The 19,038-nt window shown below is 45.6% G+C and overlaps 1 protein-coding gene across 2 annotated transcripts; it reads left to right on the plus strand.

Moving 5' to 3' along the window:
* Positions 1-782: 782 nt before the first annotated feature.
* SLC5A11 (solute carrier family 5 member 11) lies at positions 783-18,439 on the plus strand. 2 transcript variants are annotated; one of them, XM_077274512.1, is made up of 16 exons: positions 783-969; positions 2,549-2,716; positions 3,158-3,229; positions 3,487-3,591; positions 10,073-10,132; positions 10,214-10,318; positions 13,530-13,635; positions 13,717-13,797; positions 14,471-14,676; positions 16,079-16,214; positions 16,300-16,407; positions 16,559-16,709; positions 16,783-16,951; positions 17,227-17,442; positions 17,560-17,698; positions 17,899-18,439. In XM_077274512.1, exons 2-16 carry the CDS (start codon positions 2,594-2,596, stop codon positions 18,108-18,110), a joined length of 1,989 nt encoding a protein of 662 aa, XP_077130627.1. In that variant the 5' UTR covers positions 783-969; positions 2,549-2,593; the 3' UTR covers positions 18,111-18,439. The 2 variants fall into 2 exon arrangements, with proteins under 2 accessions (XP_077130627.1, XP_077130628.1); XM_077274513.1 differs by lacking the exon at positions 17,227-17,442 and having other exon boundaries at positions 844-969.
* The last annotated feature ends 599 nt before the right edge of the window (positions 18,440-19,038 follow it).

Below are 19,038 nucleotides of genomic sequence, written 5' to 3' on the forward strand. Positions count from 1 at the left end.
TCCACCATTCACAATAGATGATGTCACAGCTCACCTCCTCCTCCTCCTGTACAATGACTGATAACACCTCTATATACAGCAGATAACACAGGATCCACCATTCACAATAGGTGATGTCACAGCTCACCCCCTCCTCCTCCTGTACAATGACTGATAACACCTCTATATACAGTAAATAACACAGGATCCACCATTCACAATAGTTAAAGTCATAGCTCACCTCCTCCTCCTGTACAATGACTGATAACACAGGATCCACCATTCACAATAGATGATGTCACAGCTCACCCCCTCCTCCTCCTGTACAATGACTGATAACATCTCTATATACAGTAGATAACACAGGATCCACCATTCACAATAGGTGATGTCACAGCTCACCTCCTCCTCCTGTACAGTGACTGATAACACCTCTATATACAGTAGATAACACAGGATCCACCATTCACAATAGTTAAAGTCATAGCTCACCTCCTCCCCCTCTCTGCATATACCATGCCTATCACATTCTCCCATAGAAGTGAATGATTCCTCTCCTGTCTGCTATTTCCTAGGGTTCAGGCGCCCCCCCCCCCCCATAATCATTTACAGACAATGACATAAATAATACAGAATCAGAAAATAAAAAAAACTGATTAGAAAAGGAGAAGAGAGATCTGAGTGACATTAGCGTTACCAGGCGCAGCTTCGTCCCATATTTCCTGCCCATGTGATTGGGAGCGCCACCTCCCTCGCTGCTCCGACACCTCTCTGGCACCCTGGAGCTCTTGCCAGCCTGGCACAACCTGCTGAGATGCCTGCACCTGAGCAGCGTTGTACAGCGATCTCCCCACTCCTCCATTCTTACAGTTTAACCACAGTCTCACACTTTGGAGTTTGACCCCAGATGCAGAGTTCTCCGGGAGTCCTGCTGTTTGCTCCTTTCTCCTTCTGCCCTGGGTCTGCGGAGACGCATCAAGCTGGCACTTGGTAAGAACCAACCACAGGTTCCAGGTGGGACGGCAAACACTGTGGGACAATGCCCTCCTTTGTCACAGGGACGTATTATCGGGTGTGATGGGGCAGAGTCTGCAAACAATCTGTACATAGTCGCCGACTAGAGTCCTCGATCACTCCTGGCACCATCATTATATATATACTATATACCGAGCACTTTTCTATTATACTTTTTATATCAATTTCTATTTTTGTTTTTAACATATCTGCTTGTTGGTGGTGAATAGAACCATTCTTTACAAAAGCTTGTCCCCAAAAACGTTCTGCTCAAATGTGGTTGGTATCATTGTTGTAGGAACCGCTATGGGGGCAAGTCTAGGTCCACAAGAGGCTTCTTCAGTTTCTAATTGTAAAAAGAAAAAAAAAGTTCCATTTATTGTCAGTAAGCAAAGATCTTGATCCTATGTGGGAGTGATAATCGTTCATTTGATTATATAGTGGTTATCTAAATTCCCTGAGTACACATAGATGTAAATGATAACGTTATATTTATCTGCAGTCACCACTAGAGGGAGCTCACTGCAGACAGATATATGTTAAAAGGGGAAAAATTTAGCAACTTTTTTTGGTCATTTTACTCTACTTTTGCACTTTACTTAGAAGTGAAAGCTACTGATCAGGAAGGGGCAAGGACAACAACAACTTACTATATCTGCATTGGAAATTGGTGCAAATATCTACGCCAGCTCATAGATTTGAGCTTGCAGCATATAGACAGCTTAAGATCTGTGTCTTTTCCGTGGCATAAACAGGATGCGATGAATGGTCCGGCATTTCATTGCTCCCCCTGCTTCTTATGAAACTTTAAAAGCGATTACCTGCAGTAGCCACTAGAGGGAGCTCACTGCATACATATTGTATATGTATAATGTATATACTGTGTGCTCCCCCTAGTGGTGACATATAATTTATCAAGTCTGAAAAATAAAACAGATGCCCTATATGGAAAAAAGTATGTGCCCCCTTCGCATTACGCCTGCAGAAGCTTTTCTAATCTCTCATCCTAAATCCATAGACACATCTCCTTCAGAGTCCAGTGGTGGCGACTTTACACCTCTCCATCTGACACTCGGCCTTGTGCTTGGTGATGTACGGCTGCATGAAGCTGCTCAGCAATGAAGCGCAGTGTTTATGCTGATGTTATATCAGAGGAGATCTGGATTCTGCAGTTATGGGGTCAGCAGAGTGCTGCTGACTTTTCTGTCCTTAGCTTCTCAGCACTCGGCCCCCCACTCTAATGTTACGGGGTCTCCACTTTGTGGCCGAGTTGCTGCTGCTGGTGATGGCGGAAAATTTAGGAGAAAAAAATAGTCCAGAATGGACTTGTTAGCCTGATGGCTGGGCTGCAATACCGGTCACATCCTATGGAGAAAGGTGGCGCTATACCTGGGAGACAGCCGGCACCTTTAAGTATCCCTTTAATTGTCTGTGTCTCATCTCCCGTGGATCCCCGTTCACACCTAATGACCTACTTTCATCAGATTACGACACAACGAGCTGAGATTAACCCTTGATTTCCTGATGTCATTTTTATTCTTCCTCCGATTTGCAGCTTTGATGCAGATTACTCCGAACTATCAGCTGTGTATCCCGGAGAATGGAGACCGCCGCCCCCCAGAATAACGGAACGGGGGACCCTTTCCCCAAGAAGTCGCTGGAAGTTGTGGACATTGTGGTCCTCGTCTTGTACTTTATATTTGTGCTGGGAGTTGGTTTGTGGGTAAGAAAACACTTTCCCGTTCATATTTCGAAACATCGGTACCTTCAAAGGGTGTGTAGACTTTTGCAACCGTTTTCAATGTTGCATTGCATCTCAAATCATCTTTGTCCGTTTTGTGTATGCAGCTCCCATGTAATTGTATGTGTCTCTATGGTGATGGACTATAAACGATCCCTACGCAGTGCGTTGTCATGGGTACGTAGAGAAGTAACAAGTGGAGATAACGGGGTCTACGGGATCAGACTACACATTGGTTATTTGTAGTCTGTTACCATGGAGACACATAAAGGTGCGCAGGAGCTGCGTACACAAAACGGAAGAGTTTAGTTAAGGCTATTGGGAAAGTTTCTGTAGTTTTTAGCAATGAACAATACGCGGATCTGTATCATAAAGAGGTCGGGACATTCCGAACACTAATAGAACTTCTCTTCTTTCCTTTAGTCCATGTGGCGCACAAAGAGGAGCACAGTGAAGGGTTATTTCCTGGCCGGGAAGGACATGGTGTGGTGGCCTGTAAGTATCACTCTACCAACCCTTGTATATGCGGTGCATGAAACAGCGCCACTCTTATCCACAGGTTGTATCTGGTATTACAGCAATTATTTGTATGGGGCTGAGCTGCAATACCAGACATAACCTGTAAACAAGGGTGGCGCTGTCTCATTATAGCTGATGAACTATGTAAGTTACAATAACTTACTATTACATTTACTATATCAGCCTTGTAGTACCGGACCTGCAATGTCTGAACCCACCATGTCTGTCTGCAGGTGGGGGCCTCCCTGTTTGCCAGTAACGTGGGCAGTGGGCATTTCATTGGCCTGGCAGGATCAGGAGCAGCTTCAGGAATCGCAGTCACCGCCTACGAATGGAATGTAAGTACAGCGCCTACCTGTGGCGGGAACACGACACGACACCACGTCATCCTCAGTATAAGCATTGTAATGTAATGTGTGTACACAGTGACTGCACCAGCAGAATAGTGAGTGCAGCTCTGGGGTATAATACAGGATGTAACTCAGGATCAGTAATGTAATGTATGAACACAGTGACTGCACCAGCAGAATAGTGAGTGCAGCTCTGGGGTATAATACAGGAGGTAACTCAGGATCAGTAATGTATGTACACAGTGACTGCACCAGCAGAATAGTGAGCGCAGCTCTGGGGTATAATACAGGAGGTAACTCAGGATCAGTAATGTAATGTATGTACACAGTGACTGCACCAGCAGAATAGTGAGTGCAGCTCTGGGGTATAATACAGGAGGTAACTCAGGATCAGTAATGTAATGTATGTACACAGTGACTGCACCAGCAGAATAGTGAGTGCAGCTCTGGGGTATAATACAGGAGGTAACTCAGGATCAGTAATGTAATGTATGTACACAGTGACTGCACCAGCAGAATAGTGAGTGCAGCTCTGGAGTATAATACAGGATGTAACTCAGGATCAGTAATGTAATGTATGTACACAGTGACTGCACCAGCAGAATAGTGAGTGCAGCTCTGGAGGATAATACAGGATGTAACTCAGGATCAGTAATGTAATGTATGTACACAGTGACTGCACCAGCAGAATAGTGAGTGCAGCTCTGGGGTATAATACAGGATGTAACTCAGGATCAGTAATGTAATGTATGTACACAGTGACTGCACCAGCAGAATAGTGAGTGCGGCTCTGGAGGATAATACAAGATGTAACTCAGGATCAGTAATGTAATGTATGTACACAGTGACTGCACCAGCAGAATAGTGAGTGCAGCTCTGGGGTATAATACAGGATGTAACTCAGGATCAGTAATGTATGTACACAGTGACTGCACCAGCAGAATAGTGAGCGCAGCTCTGGGGTATAATACAGGAGGTAACTCAGGATCAGTAATGTAATGTATGTACACAGTGACTGCACCAGCAGAATAGTGAGTGCACCTCTGGAGTATAATACAGGATGTAACCCAGGATCAGTAATGTAATGTATGTACATAGTGACTGCACCAGCAGACTAGTGAGCGCAGCTCTGGAGGATAATACAGGATGTAACTCAGGATCAGTAATGTAATGTATGTACACAGTGACTGCACCAGCAGAATAGTGAGTGCAGCTCTGGGGTATAATACAGGATGTAACTCAGGATCAGTAATGTAATGTATGTACACAGTGACTGCACCAGCAGAATAGTGAGTGCGGCTCTGGAGGATAATACAAGATGTAACTCAGGATCAGTAATGTAATGTATGTACACAGTGACTGCACCAGCAGAATAGTGAGTGCAGCTCTGGGGTATAATACAGGATGTAACTCAGGATCAGTAATGTATGTACACAGTGACTGCACCAGCAGAATAGTGAGCGCAGCTCTGGGGTATAATACAGGAGGTAACTCAGGATCAGTAATGTAATGTATGTACACAGTGACTGCACCAGCAGAATAGTGAGTGCACCTCTGGAGTATAATACAGGATGTAACCCAGGATCAGTAATGTAATGTATGTACATAGTGACTGCACCAGCAGACTAGTGAGCGCAGCTCTGGGGTATAATACAGGAGGTAACTCAGGATCAGTAAAGTAATGTATGTACACAGTGACTGCACCAGCAGAATAGTGAGTGCAGCTCTGGGGTATAATACAGGAGGTAACTCAGGATCAGTAATGTATGTACACAGTGACTGCACCAGCAGAATAGTGAGCGCAGCTCTGGGGTATAATACAGGAGGTAACTCAGGATCAGTAATGTAATGTATGTACACAGTGACTGCACCAGTAGAATAGTGAGTGCACCTCTGGAGTATAATACAGGATGTAACTCAGGATCAGTAATGTAATGTATGTACACAGTGACTGCACCAGCAGAATAGTGAGTGCACCTCTGGAGTATAATACAGGATGTAACCCAGGATCAGTAATGTAATGTATGTACACAGTGACTGCACCAGCAGAATAGTGAGCGCAGCTCTGGGGTATAATACAGGAGGTAACTCAGGATCAGTAATGTAATGTATGTACACAGTGACTGCACCAGCAGAATAGTGAGTGCACCTCTGGAGTATAATACAGGATGTAACCCAGGATCAGTAATGTATTGTATGTACACAGTGACTGCACCAGCAGACTAGTGAGTGGAGCTCTGGGGTATAATACAGGATGTAACTCAGGATCAGTAATGTAATGTATGTACACAGTGACTGCACCAGCAGAATAGTGAGTGCACCTCTGGAGTATAATACAGGATGTAACCCAGGATCAGTAATGTAATGTATGTACACAGTGACTGCACCAGCAGACTAGTGAGTGGAGCTCTGGGGTATAATACAGGATGTAACTCAGGATCAGTAATGTAATGTATGAACACAGTGACTGCACCAGCAGAATAGTGAGTGCAGCTCTGGGGTATAATACAGGAGGTAACTCAGGATCAGTAATGTATGTACACAGTGACTGCACCAGCAGAATAGTGAGCGCAGCTCTGGGGTATAATACAGGAGGTAACTCAGGATCAGTAATGTAATGTATGTACACAGTGACTGCACCAGCAGAATAGTGAGTGCACCTCTGGAGTATAATACAGGATGTAACTCAGGATCAGTAATGTAATGTATGTACATAGTGACTGCACCAGCAGACTAGTGAGTGGAGCTCTGGGGTATAATACAGGATGTAACTCAGGATCAGTAATGTAATGTATGTACACAGTGACTGCACCAGCAGAATAGTGAGCGCAGCTCTGGGGTATAATACAGGAGGTAACTCAGTATCAGTAATGTAATGTATGTACACAGTGACTGCACCAGCAGAATAGTGAGTGCACCTCTGGAGTATAATACAGGATGTAACCGAGGATCAGTAATGTAATGTATGTACATAGTGACTGCACCAGCAGAATAGTGAGTGCAGCTCTGGAGTATAATACAGGAGGTAACTCAGGATCAGTAATGTAATGTATGAACACAGTGACTGCACCAGCAGAATAGTGAGTGCAGCTCTGGGGTATAATACAGGAGGTAACTCAGGATCAGTAATGTAATGTATGTACACAGTGACTGCACAAGCAGAATAGTGAGTGCAGCTCTGGGGTATAATACAGGATGTAACTCAGGATCAGTAATGTATGTACACAGTGACTGCACCAGCAGAATAGTGAGCGCAGCTCTGGGGTATAATACAGGAGGTATCTCAGGATCAGTAATGTAATGTATGTACACAGTGACTGCACCAGCAGAATAGTGAGTGCAGCTCTGGAGTATAATACAGGATGTAACCCAGGATCAGCAATGTAATGTATGTACATAGTGACTGCACCAGCAGACTAGTGAGTGGAGCTCTGGGGTATAATACAGGATGTAACTCAGGATCAGTAATGTAATGTATGTACACAGTGACTGCACCAGCAGAATAGTGAGTGCACCTCTGGAGTATAATACAGGATGTAACCCAGGATCAGCAATGTAATGTATGTACATAGTGACTGCACCAGCAGACTAGTGAGTGGAGCTCTGGGGTATAATACAGGATGTAACTCGGGATCAGTAATGTAATGTATGAACACAGTGACTGCACCAGCAGAATAGTGAGTGCAGCTCTGGGGTATAATACAGGAGGTAACTCAGGATCAGTAATGTAATGTATGTACACAGTGACTGCACCAGCAGAACAGTGAGTGCAGCTCTGGGGTATAATACAGGATGTAACTCAGGATCAGCACAGGATCAGTAATGTAATGTATGTACACAGTGACTGCATCAGCAGAATAGTGAGTGCAGCTCTGGAGTATAATACAGGAGGTAACTCAGGATCAGGAATGAAAGTTTAGTTTTTTTGGCACATTACTGTTATGGTTCGGTTTTTAATGTGAACCTTTCTCAAGCATTTTTCTATTATATATATAAATATATTCAGGAGTTAGGCAGGTGTGTAGCATTTTTCCAAAGTAAGAATTCCTCCAAAATTAGACTTGATAATTGTTTATTTTTATCAATCAGCAAAATATAAAGTGAATGAACAAAAGAGAAATCTAATTCCCTCAGTATCTGGTGACTGCCCATCGCCTTTCATCATCAGTATCTGGTGGCCGCCCATCGCCTCCATCATCAGTCTATGTTGACCGCCCATCGCCTCCATCATCAGTATCTGATGACTGCCCTTTGCCTTCATCATCAGTCTATGGTGACTGCCCGTCGCCTCAATCATCAGTATCTGGTGACTGCCCGTCGCCTCCATTATTTCTTCTCATCACTTGTACTCAGGTTATGGAGGATCTGAGCAGGAGATTGTTCCAAACATCTTGGAGACCTGACCCCAGATCTTCTGTGTATGAGGCTGGTGCGGATCCTTCTGTCTCTTTATCTGATCCCAGACAGACGGGATGATGTGAGATCAGGGCTCTGCGGGGGCCGGATCATCACCTCCAGGACTCCTCGGTATTAATGACATTGGCTGGATGTTGGGGGTCTTCGTTCTGCTGTAGAATACATTTGGAGCTGATCAGTCGCCTCCCCGATGGTATTACATGATGCAGAAGTGTCTGCCGGGATTTCCCGACATTGAGGACAACATTAATCCTGACCAAATCCACGACTCCTCCTTCTGAAATGCAGCCAGGAACTTGCAGGACCCTCCACCTACCTCGCTGTTCCCGCAGACCCTCATTGTTATGCCGCTCTGCACATTTTGACTCCTCAGTCCAGAGCACCTGACGCCATTATTCCGCCCTGTCTTTTTGCCATGTTACAGATCTGGCTTAAGGCCACACTTCTTCTCTGAAGACCACTTCTGGCCAGACTTCTCCGATCAGTAGATGTGTGTAGCTGGTCCCACTGGTCGCTGTCTGTTCTGAGCTGATGGCACTGCTGGATAGGTTCTGAATTTGAAGGGAAAGCAGCGTAATGCATCTGTCATCTGCTGCACTATTTTTTCTTGTCTGGCCACAGCATCTACGGTCCTCATAGTTGCACATTTCTTGGTGCTTTTTCAAAAGAGTCTGAACTGCACATCTTGAAGCTCCAGCTGCTTTAAGGTACCTTCACACGAAACGACTTTGTAACGATATCGCTAGCGATCCGTGACGTTGCAGCGTCCTCGCTAGCGATATCGTTTAGTTTGACACGCAGCAGCGATCAGGATCCTGCTGTGATGTCGCTGGTCGCTGAATAAAGTCCAGAACTTTATTTGGTCGTCCGATCACCGTGTATCGTTGTGTTTGAAAGCAAAAGCAACGATACCAGCGATGTTTTACACTGGTAACCAGGGTAAACATCGGGTTACTAAGCGCAGGGCCGCGCTTAGTAACCCGATGTTTACCCTGGTTACCAGCGTAAAAGTAAAAAAAACAAACAGTACATGCTCACCTGCGCGTCCCCCAGCGTCTGCTTCCTGACACTGACTGAGCGCCGGCCCTAAAGTGAAAGTGACGTCACCGCTGTGCTGTTAGGGCCGGAGCTCAGTCAGTGTCAGGAAGCAGACGCTGGGGGACGCGCTGGTGAGTATGTGCTGTTTGTTTTTTTTACTTTTACGCTGGTAACCAGGGTAAACATCGGGTTACTAAGTGCGGCCCTGCGCTTAGTAACCCGATGTTTACCCTGGTTACCCGGGGACCTCGGCATCGTTGGTCGCTGGAGAGCGGTCTGTGTGACAGCTCTCCAGCGATCAAACAGCGACGCTGCAGCGATCGGCATCGTTGTCGCTATCGCTGCAGCGTCGCTTCGTGTGAAGGTACCTTTACAGTCTTTCCCTGGGAGACACCTGGATGATGCAGTATAACTACCTCGTGTCTTGCTGCAGTGCTCAGCCTTACCATGATGTATGATCTGTGACATGAAACTCTCTTCCACAACCTCACCTTTGTAGCAGAGTTTGGCTGTTCCTCACCCAGTTTTGAGCCTCCTACACAGCAGTTTCTGTGTGCAAATACCTAGAAGAATTGATGCTGTTTTGAAGGTAAAGGGCGCTCATCAAATTTTGATTTCTCTTTTTGTTCAGTCACCTTTTGTGAGGTTTGTTATTAGATAGTAGGGTGAGGTCAGGGGTGTTGCTATACGGGGGGCCGGGGTTGCTCCACTGCCAGGTTGGATCCCTGTTACAGCATTGGGACCTTTGATCGGGATCGATTGTGTCATCGCTGGTCCTGAATTATTACCCCATTCGTTATTCTGGGCAGGATTCACTTGTTGGCAAAAATTCATGATAATGCTGACAAGTTCCTGATTGTCTAATAACGCGCAGCGTGCTGTAAAGTGCTCCTGCTGATCGCTCCTGAGAGCAGGCGCCACCTACTGGTCACAGCTCTCATTGCGGTCGATATGTTACATGTGGGAATGTCGGGTCATCAATATAACGGATTATTAACCTCTCACCTCCCCGCAGGGCCTCTTCTGTGTCTTGGTGTTGGCCTGGTTGTTTCTCCCTATTTATTTATCAGCTGGGGTAAGAAGTCCGATTCCTCCGTCCTCAGACCATCTATGAGGTCAGCGGCGATGTCACCTGTCGTATGTGTCTTATCTCCAGGTCACCACGATGCCCGAGTATCTACAGAGGCGCTTTGGAGGAAAACGGATCCAGATTTATCTCTCCATCCTCTACCTGTTTATCTATATCTTCACCAAGATATCGGTAAGATTCCAGAGCAAGTGGTCAAGTAGGTGCTGATCGGAGGGACAACGGCGGGAAAATTCAACCACGCCCCGATCCGACAAGTCCTGCCCTCTCCTTATAAGCCACACCCACATCTAAAGCCACACCCACATCTAAAGCCACACCCCTGCCAAATAAACCGTGCTCCCTCCTTAGGGTATGTTTCCTCGTTCAGGAAACCCTGCGTTTTTGACGCTGCGTTTTTCCGCAGCGTCAAAAAGCAGCGTCCAGATGTTACAGCATAGTGGAGGGGATTTCATGAAATCCAGACTCCACTATGCGTTAAAAAACGCATGCGTTTTTGCAGCGAAAACGCATGCGTGGTGCGTTTTTTCTAAACGCAGCATGTTGCTACTATGAGCAAAACACGCAGGTACACCGCAGGTGACCTGCCAGTGACCTCAGGTGCAGTTTTGGTCAGGATTTTACCTGCATAAAATCCTGACCAAAGCCTGAAGCAAAACTGAACGTGGAAACATACCCTCATAAACCAGACCTAAGTCTGAATAAACCACACCCTATTCCAGTAAGCCACACCCTCCTTACAAACCACACCCACATCTAAAGCCACACCCCAGTTCAGTATACTATCCCCCATTCATGTAAATCACACCCATATCTGAATAATCCACACCCATGTCAATAAACTATTCCCCTTTTTACAGTTATATGAAAAAGTTTGGGCACCCCTATTAATCTTAAGCTTAATGTTTTATAAAAATTGTTTTTTTTGCAACAGCTATTTCAGTTTCATATATCTAATAACTGTTGGACACAGTAATGTTTCTGCCTTGAAATGAGGTTTATTGCACAAAAAATGTGCAATCTGCATTCAAACAAAATTTGACAGGTGCATAAGTATGGGCACCTCACCAGAAAAGTGACATTAATATTTAGTAGATCCTCCTTTTGCAAAAATAACATCCTCTAGTCGCTTCCTGTAGCTTTTAATGAGTTCCTGGATCCTGGATGAGGGTATTTTTGACCATTCCTCTTTACAAAACATTCCAGTTCAGTTAAGTTTGATGGTCGCCGAGCATGGACAGCCCTCTTCAAATGATCCCACAGATGTTCAATGATATTCAGGTCTGGGGACTGGGATGGCCATTCCAGAACAGTGTAATTGTTCCTCTGCATGAATGCCTGAGTAGATTTGGAGCGGTGTTTTGGATCATTGTCTTGCTGAAAGATCCATCCCCTGCGTAACTTCAACTTTGTCACTGATTCATGAACATTATTGTCAAGAATCTGCTGATACTGAGAGGAATCCATGCTTCCCTCAACTTTAACAAGATTCCTGGTGCCGGCATTGGCCACACAGCCACAAAGCATGATGGAACCTCCACCAAATTTTACTGTGGGTAGCAAGTGTTATTCTTGGAATTCTGTGTTTTTTTGCCGCCATGCATAACGCCTTTTTGTACGACCAAACAACTCAATCTTGGTTTCATCAGTCCACAGGACCTTCTTCCAAAAAGAAATTGGCTTCTCCAAATGTGCTTTTGCATACCTCAGCCGACTCTGTTTGTGGTGTGCTTGCAGAAACGGCTTCTTTCGCATCACTCTCCCATACAGCTTCTCCTTGTGCAAAGTGCGTTGTATAGTTGACCGATGCACAGTGACACCATCTGCAGCAAGTTGATGCTGCAGCTCTCTGGAGGTGGTCTGAGGATTGTGCTTGACTGATCTCACCATTCTTCTTCTCTGCCTTTCTGATGTTTTTCTTGGCCTGCCACTTCTGGCCTTAACAAGAACTGTACCTGTGTTCTTCCATTTCCTTACTATGTTCCTCACAGTGGAAATTGACAGGTTAAATCTGAGACAGCTTTTTGTATCCTTCCCCTGAACAACTATGTTGAATAATCTTTGTTTCAGATCATTTGACAGTTGTTTTGAGGAGCCCATGATGCCACTCTTCAGAGGAGATTCAAACAGGAGAACAACTTGCAAGTGGCCACTTTAAGTAGCTTTTCTCATGATTGCATACACCTGGCTATGAAGTTCAAAGCCCAATGAGGTTACAAAACCAAAAAAAAAGTGCTTTAGTGAGTCAGTAAAAAGTAGGTAGCAGTATTTAAAACAAGAAAATGATAAGGGTGCCCATACTTATGTACCTGTCAAATTTAGTTTGAAAGCAGATTGCACATTTTCTGTTACTACAATAAACCTCATTTCAAGGCAGAAACATTACTGTGTCCAACAGTTATTACATATATGGAACTGAAATAGCTGTTACAAAAAAAACAATTTTTATAAAACATTAAGCTTAAGATTAATAGGGGTGCCCAAACTTTTTCATATAACTGTATAAACCACACCTATATATGAATAAACCACACACCCTTCTAATAAATGACATCCACATATGAATAAACCACACCCAATTATAACAAACCACACCTCTTCTCATAAGTCACACCCACATGTGATTACAAGACACCCATATATGAATAATTGACACCAATTCTAATAAACCATGCCCTTCTTTATAACCTGCACCCACATGTGAATAATACTCCTATCCATATACCACACCCACATCTGAATTAACCACACCCTTTACAATAAACCGTGTCCTTCTTATAAACCACGCCCACATATGAATAAGCTACACCCATTGTAACAAACCACACCCACATATGAATAAGCCACACCCTAGTCCAATAAACCATGCTACCATCTTATAAACCAGTCCCAGGTCTTAATAAACCTCACCCTATTCCAGTAAACCACACCCCTCCTTATAAACCACACCCACATATACGTCACATCCATTACACTAAGCCCAATCTTCCCTAACATATCTACATAAGCCCCACCCTCCTCATACACCACACCTACATGTCAGTAAGCCACACCCCTCTTTATAAACCACACCCATATATAAATTCAGTCTCATTCTAGTTGAGATCCTAAAATAATCACAACCCCAATATTAGTTGTAAAAATCAGATTTAGTCTTTGTACGCGCCCGGAAACAGAGCTCCAATCCCCTGCATCACCATATTGTTACATAGAATACCTGCGGTCACCACTAGAGGGAGCTCACTGCAATCTGTTTATTCATTGCTCAGTAATAGACCAGCGCACAGTGAGCTCCCCCTAGTGGTGGCTGCAGGCGCACACAATGTTATCACTTGGTAGATTTGGGTTTCCCTTTAGGCCTCTCATGTGCTGCTTTCTTTCCCAGGTGGACATTTACGCTGGCGCATTATTCATCCAGCAGGCTCTTCACTGGGACCTGTATGTGGCGGTGATCGGACTACTTGTCATCACTGCGATCTATACCGTGGCGGGTGAGTTGTATTCGCCCATTAAGTCTTGAAGGACGATTACGATGATAGATTAATATTGGTTCTGATCCGCTTCCATTGCAGGGGGCCTGGCTGCCGTCATCTATACGGACACCCTGCAGACCGTCATCATGATCATCGGGGCTCTTATTCTCATGGTCTTCGGTACGTCTGTAACAATGTGCATCAAACCTGTCCTTACCCAACTGTGACAGCTGAGTGTTTGTTACAGTTGCATCCAGTCTAGACAATCCTCAGTTTGGTTTCCAGACTTTCGTCTCAGGACAGATACCGTTGTAGCAAACCCTCAGCTGTGAGAAGTATTAGGTTGTATGAATTCATTGCATCCTTTCTGTCCAAATTGCTGGGAATGTAAACTTTTAGCAAATATGCCAACAATGATACATGTGGCCGCTGGGTGGTCCCGAGCCTGGCAAGCGATCAGGCCATGGGCACAATAGGGGAGAGCAGTTCGGACAATTGCTGGGCGCCAACAAGCCACTTTGCTGACATTTGGGTTATTTAGATGCAGGGTGGGGGTAAAACATTGAGCCTTTTACCCCAGGTGAAGTCCTAGCTACAGCTCAGGCTCTGCTCCATTAATCCGGCCCCAGGCCCCGCCACCATCAGTGGTGTCCTGCGCCATAGACAAGGAGAAGAGCCTGAGCGCTTGTGGCTGTTCAGATCCGGCCTCTCTCCCGGCTGTGATGGTATGTTTCTACAGCTGGTGCAGTCCACTACCTGGCGCCATTATTGGATTCATAGGCAGAAAGGAGCCGAGTGACGCTTTATGGTGGACCCTTGTGCACTGATCTTCCATCTACTGGTTTTCATGCAGGCTTCATAGAGGTGGGTGGATATACAGCTCTGGAGGAGAAATATCCTACTGCGATCCCATCCAGTCACATAGAGAACAGCAGCTGTGGCATCCCTAGAGAAGACGCGTTTCACATCTTCAGAGACCCGGTCTACTCTGATCTGCCGTGGCCGGGCGTCCTGGTGGGGATGACCATCCCATCCATCTGGTACTGGTGCACCGATCAGGTGAGAGCGCTGCAGCTCTTTACAGCAATGACACCTTATAAAGGACGGAATAACCTGATGGGATAAGTAAGGACAGGAGACCGTATACAAATAAGGTCCCGGCGTTTCCTCTGCTTTCTGTGATTATTTCTTCTGGCTCAGATGGAATGTGACCACTGCAGCCAATCAGTAATTGTAAGTAAAACCCTTTAAATACAAGTTGCGTAAATCTGTATATAGTGAGCTCCCGCTAGTGGTGACTGTATACAACTGTATGTAGTGAGCTCCCCCTAGTGGTGGCTGTATAAATCTGTATATAGTGAGCTCCTCCTAGTGGTGGCTGTATAAATCTGTATGTAGTGAGCTCCCCCTAGTGGTGGCTGTATACAACTGTATGTAGTGAGCTCCCCCTAGTGGTGGCTGTATAAATCTGTATATAGTGAGCTCCTCCTAGTGGTGGCTGTATAAATCTGTATGTAGTGAGCTCCCCCTAGTGGTGGCTGTATAAATCTGTATGTAGTGAGCTCCCCCTAGTGGTGGCTGTATAAATCTGTATATAGTGAGCTCCTCCTAGTGGTGGCTGTATAAATCTGTATGTAGTGAGCTCCCCCTAGTGGTGGCTGTATAAATCTGTATGTAGTGAGCTCCCCCTAGTGGTGGCTGTATAAATCTGTATGTAGTGAGCTCCTCCTAGTGGTGGCTGTATAAATCTGTATGTAGTGAGCTCCCCCTAGTGGTGGCTGTGTAAATCTGTATATAGTGAGCTCCCCCTAGTGGTGACTGTATAAATCTGTATGTAGTGAGCTCCCGCTAGTGGGGACTGTATAAATCTGTATGTAGTGAGCTACTCCTAGTGGTGGCTGTATAAATCTGTATGTAGTGAGCTCCCCCTAGTGGTGACTTTATAAATCTGTATGTAGTGAGCTCCCCCTAGTGGTGGCTGTATAAATCTGTATGTAATGTGCTCCCACTTGTGGTGGATGTATACATCTGTATGCAATGATCTCCCCCTAGTGGTGACGGTATAAATCTATATGTAGTGAGCTCCCACTAGTGGTGACGGTATAAATCTATATGTAGTGAGTGCCTCCTAGTGGTGGCTGTATAAATTTGCATGAAGTGAGCTCCCCCTAGTGGTGGCTGTATAATCTTTATGCAGTGAGCTCTTCTTAGTGATGGCTCTATAAATTTGTATGCAGCAAGCTCTCATTTTTCAAGCCAGAACATAGCTCCTTTATTTAAATAATACAAAAACGAATCACCTGATGAATGGGGACATGCACTTACCTGCGTACTTCATACAGGGCTCGTCCATACTGTCCTCTGTATGGCTGTTAAATACATACATATAAAGCACTGGACCCGGAGATCCTGGCTCAGATCAGCAGCAGTCGGTTTATGGTCATCTTCATTGTGTCCCCAGGTGATTGTCCAGAGATCTCTGTCTGCTAAGAACCTCACTCACGCCAAGGGCGGCTCCCTATTAGCTGCTTATATCAAGTTCCTTCCCCTGTTCATGATGGTGCTTCCAGGAATGATCAGCAGGGTCCTCTTCACAGGTAAATTCACAGCCTGAAGGACCATCCTTAGCTTGGGTTGGGTCTTGGAGATCTTGGGATCACAGATATACTTCTTATCCATCAGATCAGGTGGCGTGTGCGGATCCCGACCTCTGCAAGTCAATCTGTGGAAACCCATCGGGATGCTCCGACATCGCCTACCCCAAGATGGTGATCGAGTTACTGCCAACAGGTAATATGGCACCTACAGTAATGGTGGACGGTACAGACGGTGACATATGGGGTAATAGTTCCCGCAGAGGGTTGTACATTAGGACCATAACCACACCACCTTAGGTATTGGGGCTCTTGCCGGTAACTCCTCTCTCTGCCTTTCCCCCTAGGACTGCGAGGTCTGATGATGTCAGTTATGATCGCTGCCCTAATGTCCTCACTGACCTCCATATTTAATAGCGCCAGCACCATTTTCACCATGGATCTGTGGCGTCACCTCCGACCACGCTCTACCGAGTGGGAGCTGATGATAGTGGGGAGGTAATGGGCTCAGCCTTACAGTTCTCGTCACTAGGACCACCATGTCTATGTCCTTACGTCGTCCTTGTTTCAGGGTCTTCGTGCTAGTGCTGGTTGTCGTGTCCATTCTGTGGATCCCCCTGGTCCAGGCCAGCCAGGGTGGTCAGCTCTTCATCTACATCCAGTCCATTAGCTCCTACTTACAGCCTCCCGTGGCCGTGGTCTTCATCCTTGGCTGTTTTTGGAAGCGAACCAATGAAAAAGTATGTGGGTCTTTATCTACATGGTCCATTCATTTCAATGCTGTGTTTTGGTAGCCCCCGTTTTTGACCTGGGGAAGGTAGAGGTTGCTCTACTCCTTGGAGATCCCATTTGATTGCCAGCACTGATCATCAAGCATCTCCACAAATTCCCACTGGTGGGATTCCTCCCAATGATCAATATCGGGGGTCACTCCATGGCCATCGCGTCCCAGAACATAAAGCATCTTGCAACCTCCCTCACGTCCTGTAAATGCCATGCATGCCATGTCTTCCAGGGGGCATTCTGGGGCCTGACCATTGGGTTGGTGGTTGGAATCATCCGCATGGTGTTGGACTTCGTTTACGCAGCACCCCAGTGCGACCAGCCGGATATGCGGCCGGCGGTGGTGAAATACATACACTACCTGTACTTCTCTATGATCCTGGCACTGCTGACACTGATAGTCGTGGTATTTGTCAGTCTGATGACTAAGCCCCCAACCAAGGAAATGGTAAGAGACCATCTGGATCCAGCCGCTTTATTATAATTCTTCTTTACTTGCATAGCTAAGAATCGTAAAACTTTGCACCGATCCTCACTGCCGTGAAATGCATCCTTTATCCTTTAGGTCAGTCGTCTTACCTGGTTTACACGTTTTAGTAAAAGAGAAGGAAGCCCAGAAATAAGAGAAGACGTCACGAGAAACAGTGTTGTAGAGACCCCCGCGGAAGTGAATCCCCCAGATGTCAATAGTAACAAATCCACAGGTAAGATGTTTATTTATTCAAGATGTTTATTGTATACAGCCTCGATGTAGAGCTATGTGTCTCCATGGTTACAGACTACAAATAAAACCCCGTGTAGTCTGATTGTTTACAAGGAAATGGTGAGGGACCTGATAGTGTATAAAATTACTTTGTTCTATCTACCTCCCCGAAATTGTGTTTGACCTCATTCTTTTCTACAGAAATTGTGTCCTTCACAATCCGCCTGAAGAAAGCTATCCTCTGGTTATGCGGGATGGAAAAGGACACGAAAAAGCAAGATGAGACCGAGGCGGTCCCAGAAGAATCCCCTGAAGTTTTACTTTATGAGAGTCCAGTGGCGTCAATGTTCCTGAATGTGAACCTCATCATCTGCTGCAGTGCTGCCATCTTCCTGTGGGGATATTTTGGGTAGGAGGGAGCACACAATTCTTCCTCCCCATTGCACCTTTTTGTTGGACAGAGCACATTACTCTCTTGGGCTCGATGTGAAGGTCACTGTATCCTCAGGCAGCGGTCTCCCGGTAGGGACTGTTGAGCCGGCTCTTCAGCATGATGACCAGAGAGAAGGATGCGAGGCGTGAAGGTCAAGTCGTATGATAAAAAGCAGGAATGGTCTACCAAAATGGAAAAAAATGCCCAAAAAGACTGTTCCAACATCCTTATATGATGGATGTTCCTCTTATTTATGAAAATACTGTTACTCTGTTATTGGACTTTCCTAATAAAACCAAAGTATCAGAATATGCGCTCCAAAAATGGTTCTTCTATTTAGGAACTAGGGGGCATGACTTTTTACCTCCTTTTCTTTATTAGTGCAAGTTGATTTGCTAGATGAACACGTAAAGCATCAGATATGGAAGGTGTCAGACCATGCAGAGTATTGCAGCTCGTTGTGAATGAGACTGGCTAAAGGGCCCCATACCGACCCTTGTAGACCACCAAAAGTGTCAGCATTGGCATCACAGCTATAAAAGGTGCCAGACCATGAAGAGTATTGCAGCTCGTTGTGAATGAGACTGGTTAAAGGGTCCCATACCGACTCACCACCAAAAGTGTCGGCATTGGCATCATAACTATGAAAGGTGTCATACCATGAAGAGTATTGCAGCTGGCTGTGAATGAGACTGGTTAAAGGGCCCCATACCGACCCTTGTAGACCACCAAAAGTGTCAGCATTGGCATCACAACTATGAAAGGTGCCAGACCATGCAGTTCGCTGTGAATGAGACTGGTTAACGGGCCCCATACCGACCCTTGTAGACCACCAAAAGTGTCGGCATTGGCATCACAGCTATGAAAGGTGTCATACCATGAAGAGTATTGCAGCTTGCTGTGAATGA

Source organism: Ranitomeya variabilis, chromosome 7 (assembly GCF_051348905.1).
Source record: "Ranitomeya variabilis isolate aRanVar5 chromosome 7, aRanVar5.hap1, whole genome shotgun sequence".
Lineage (NCBI taxonomy): Eukaryota > Metazoa > Chordata > Amphibia > Anura > Dendrobatidae > Ranitomeya > Ranitomeya variabilis.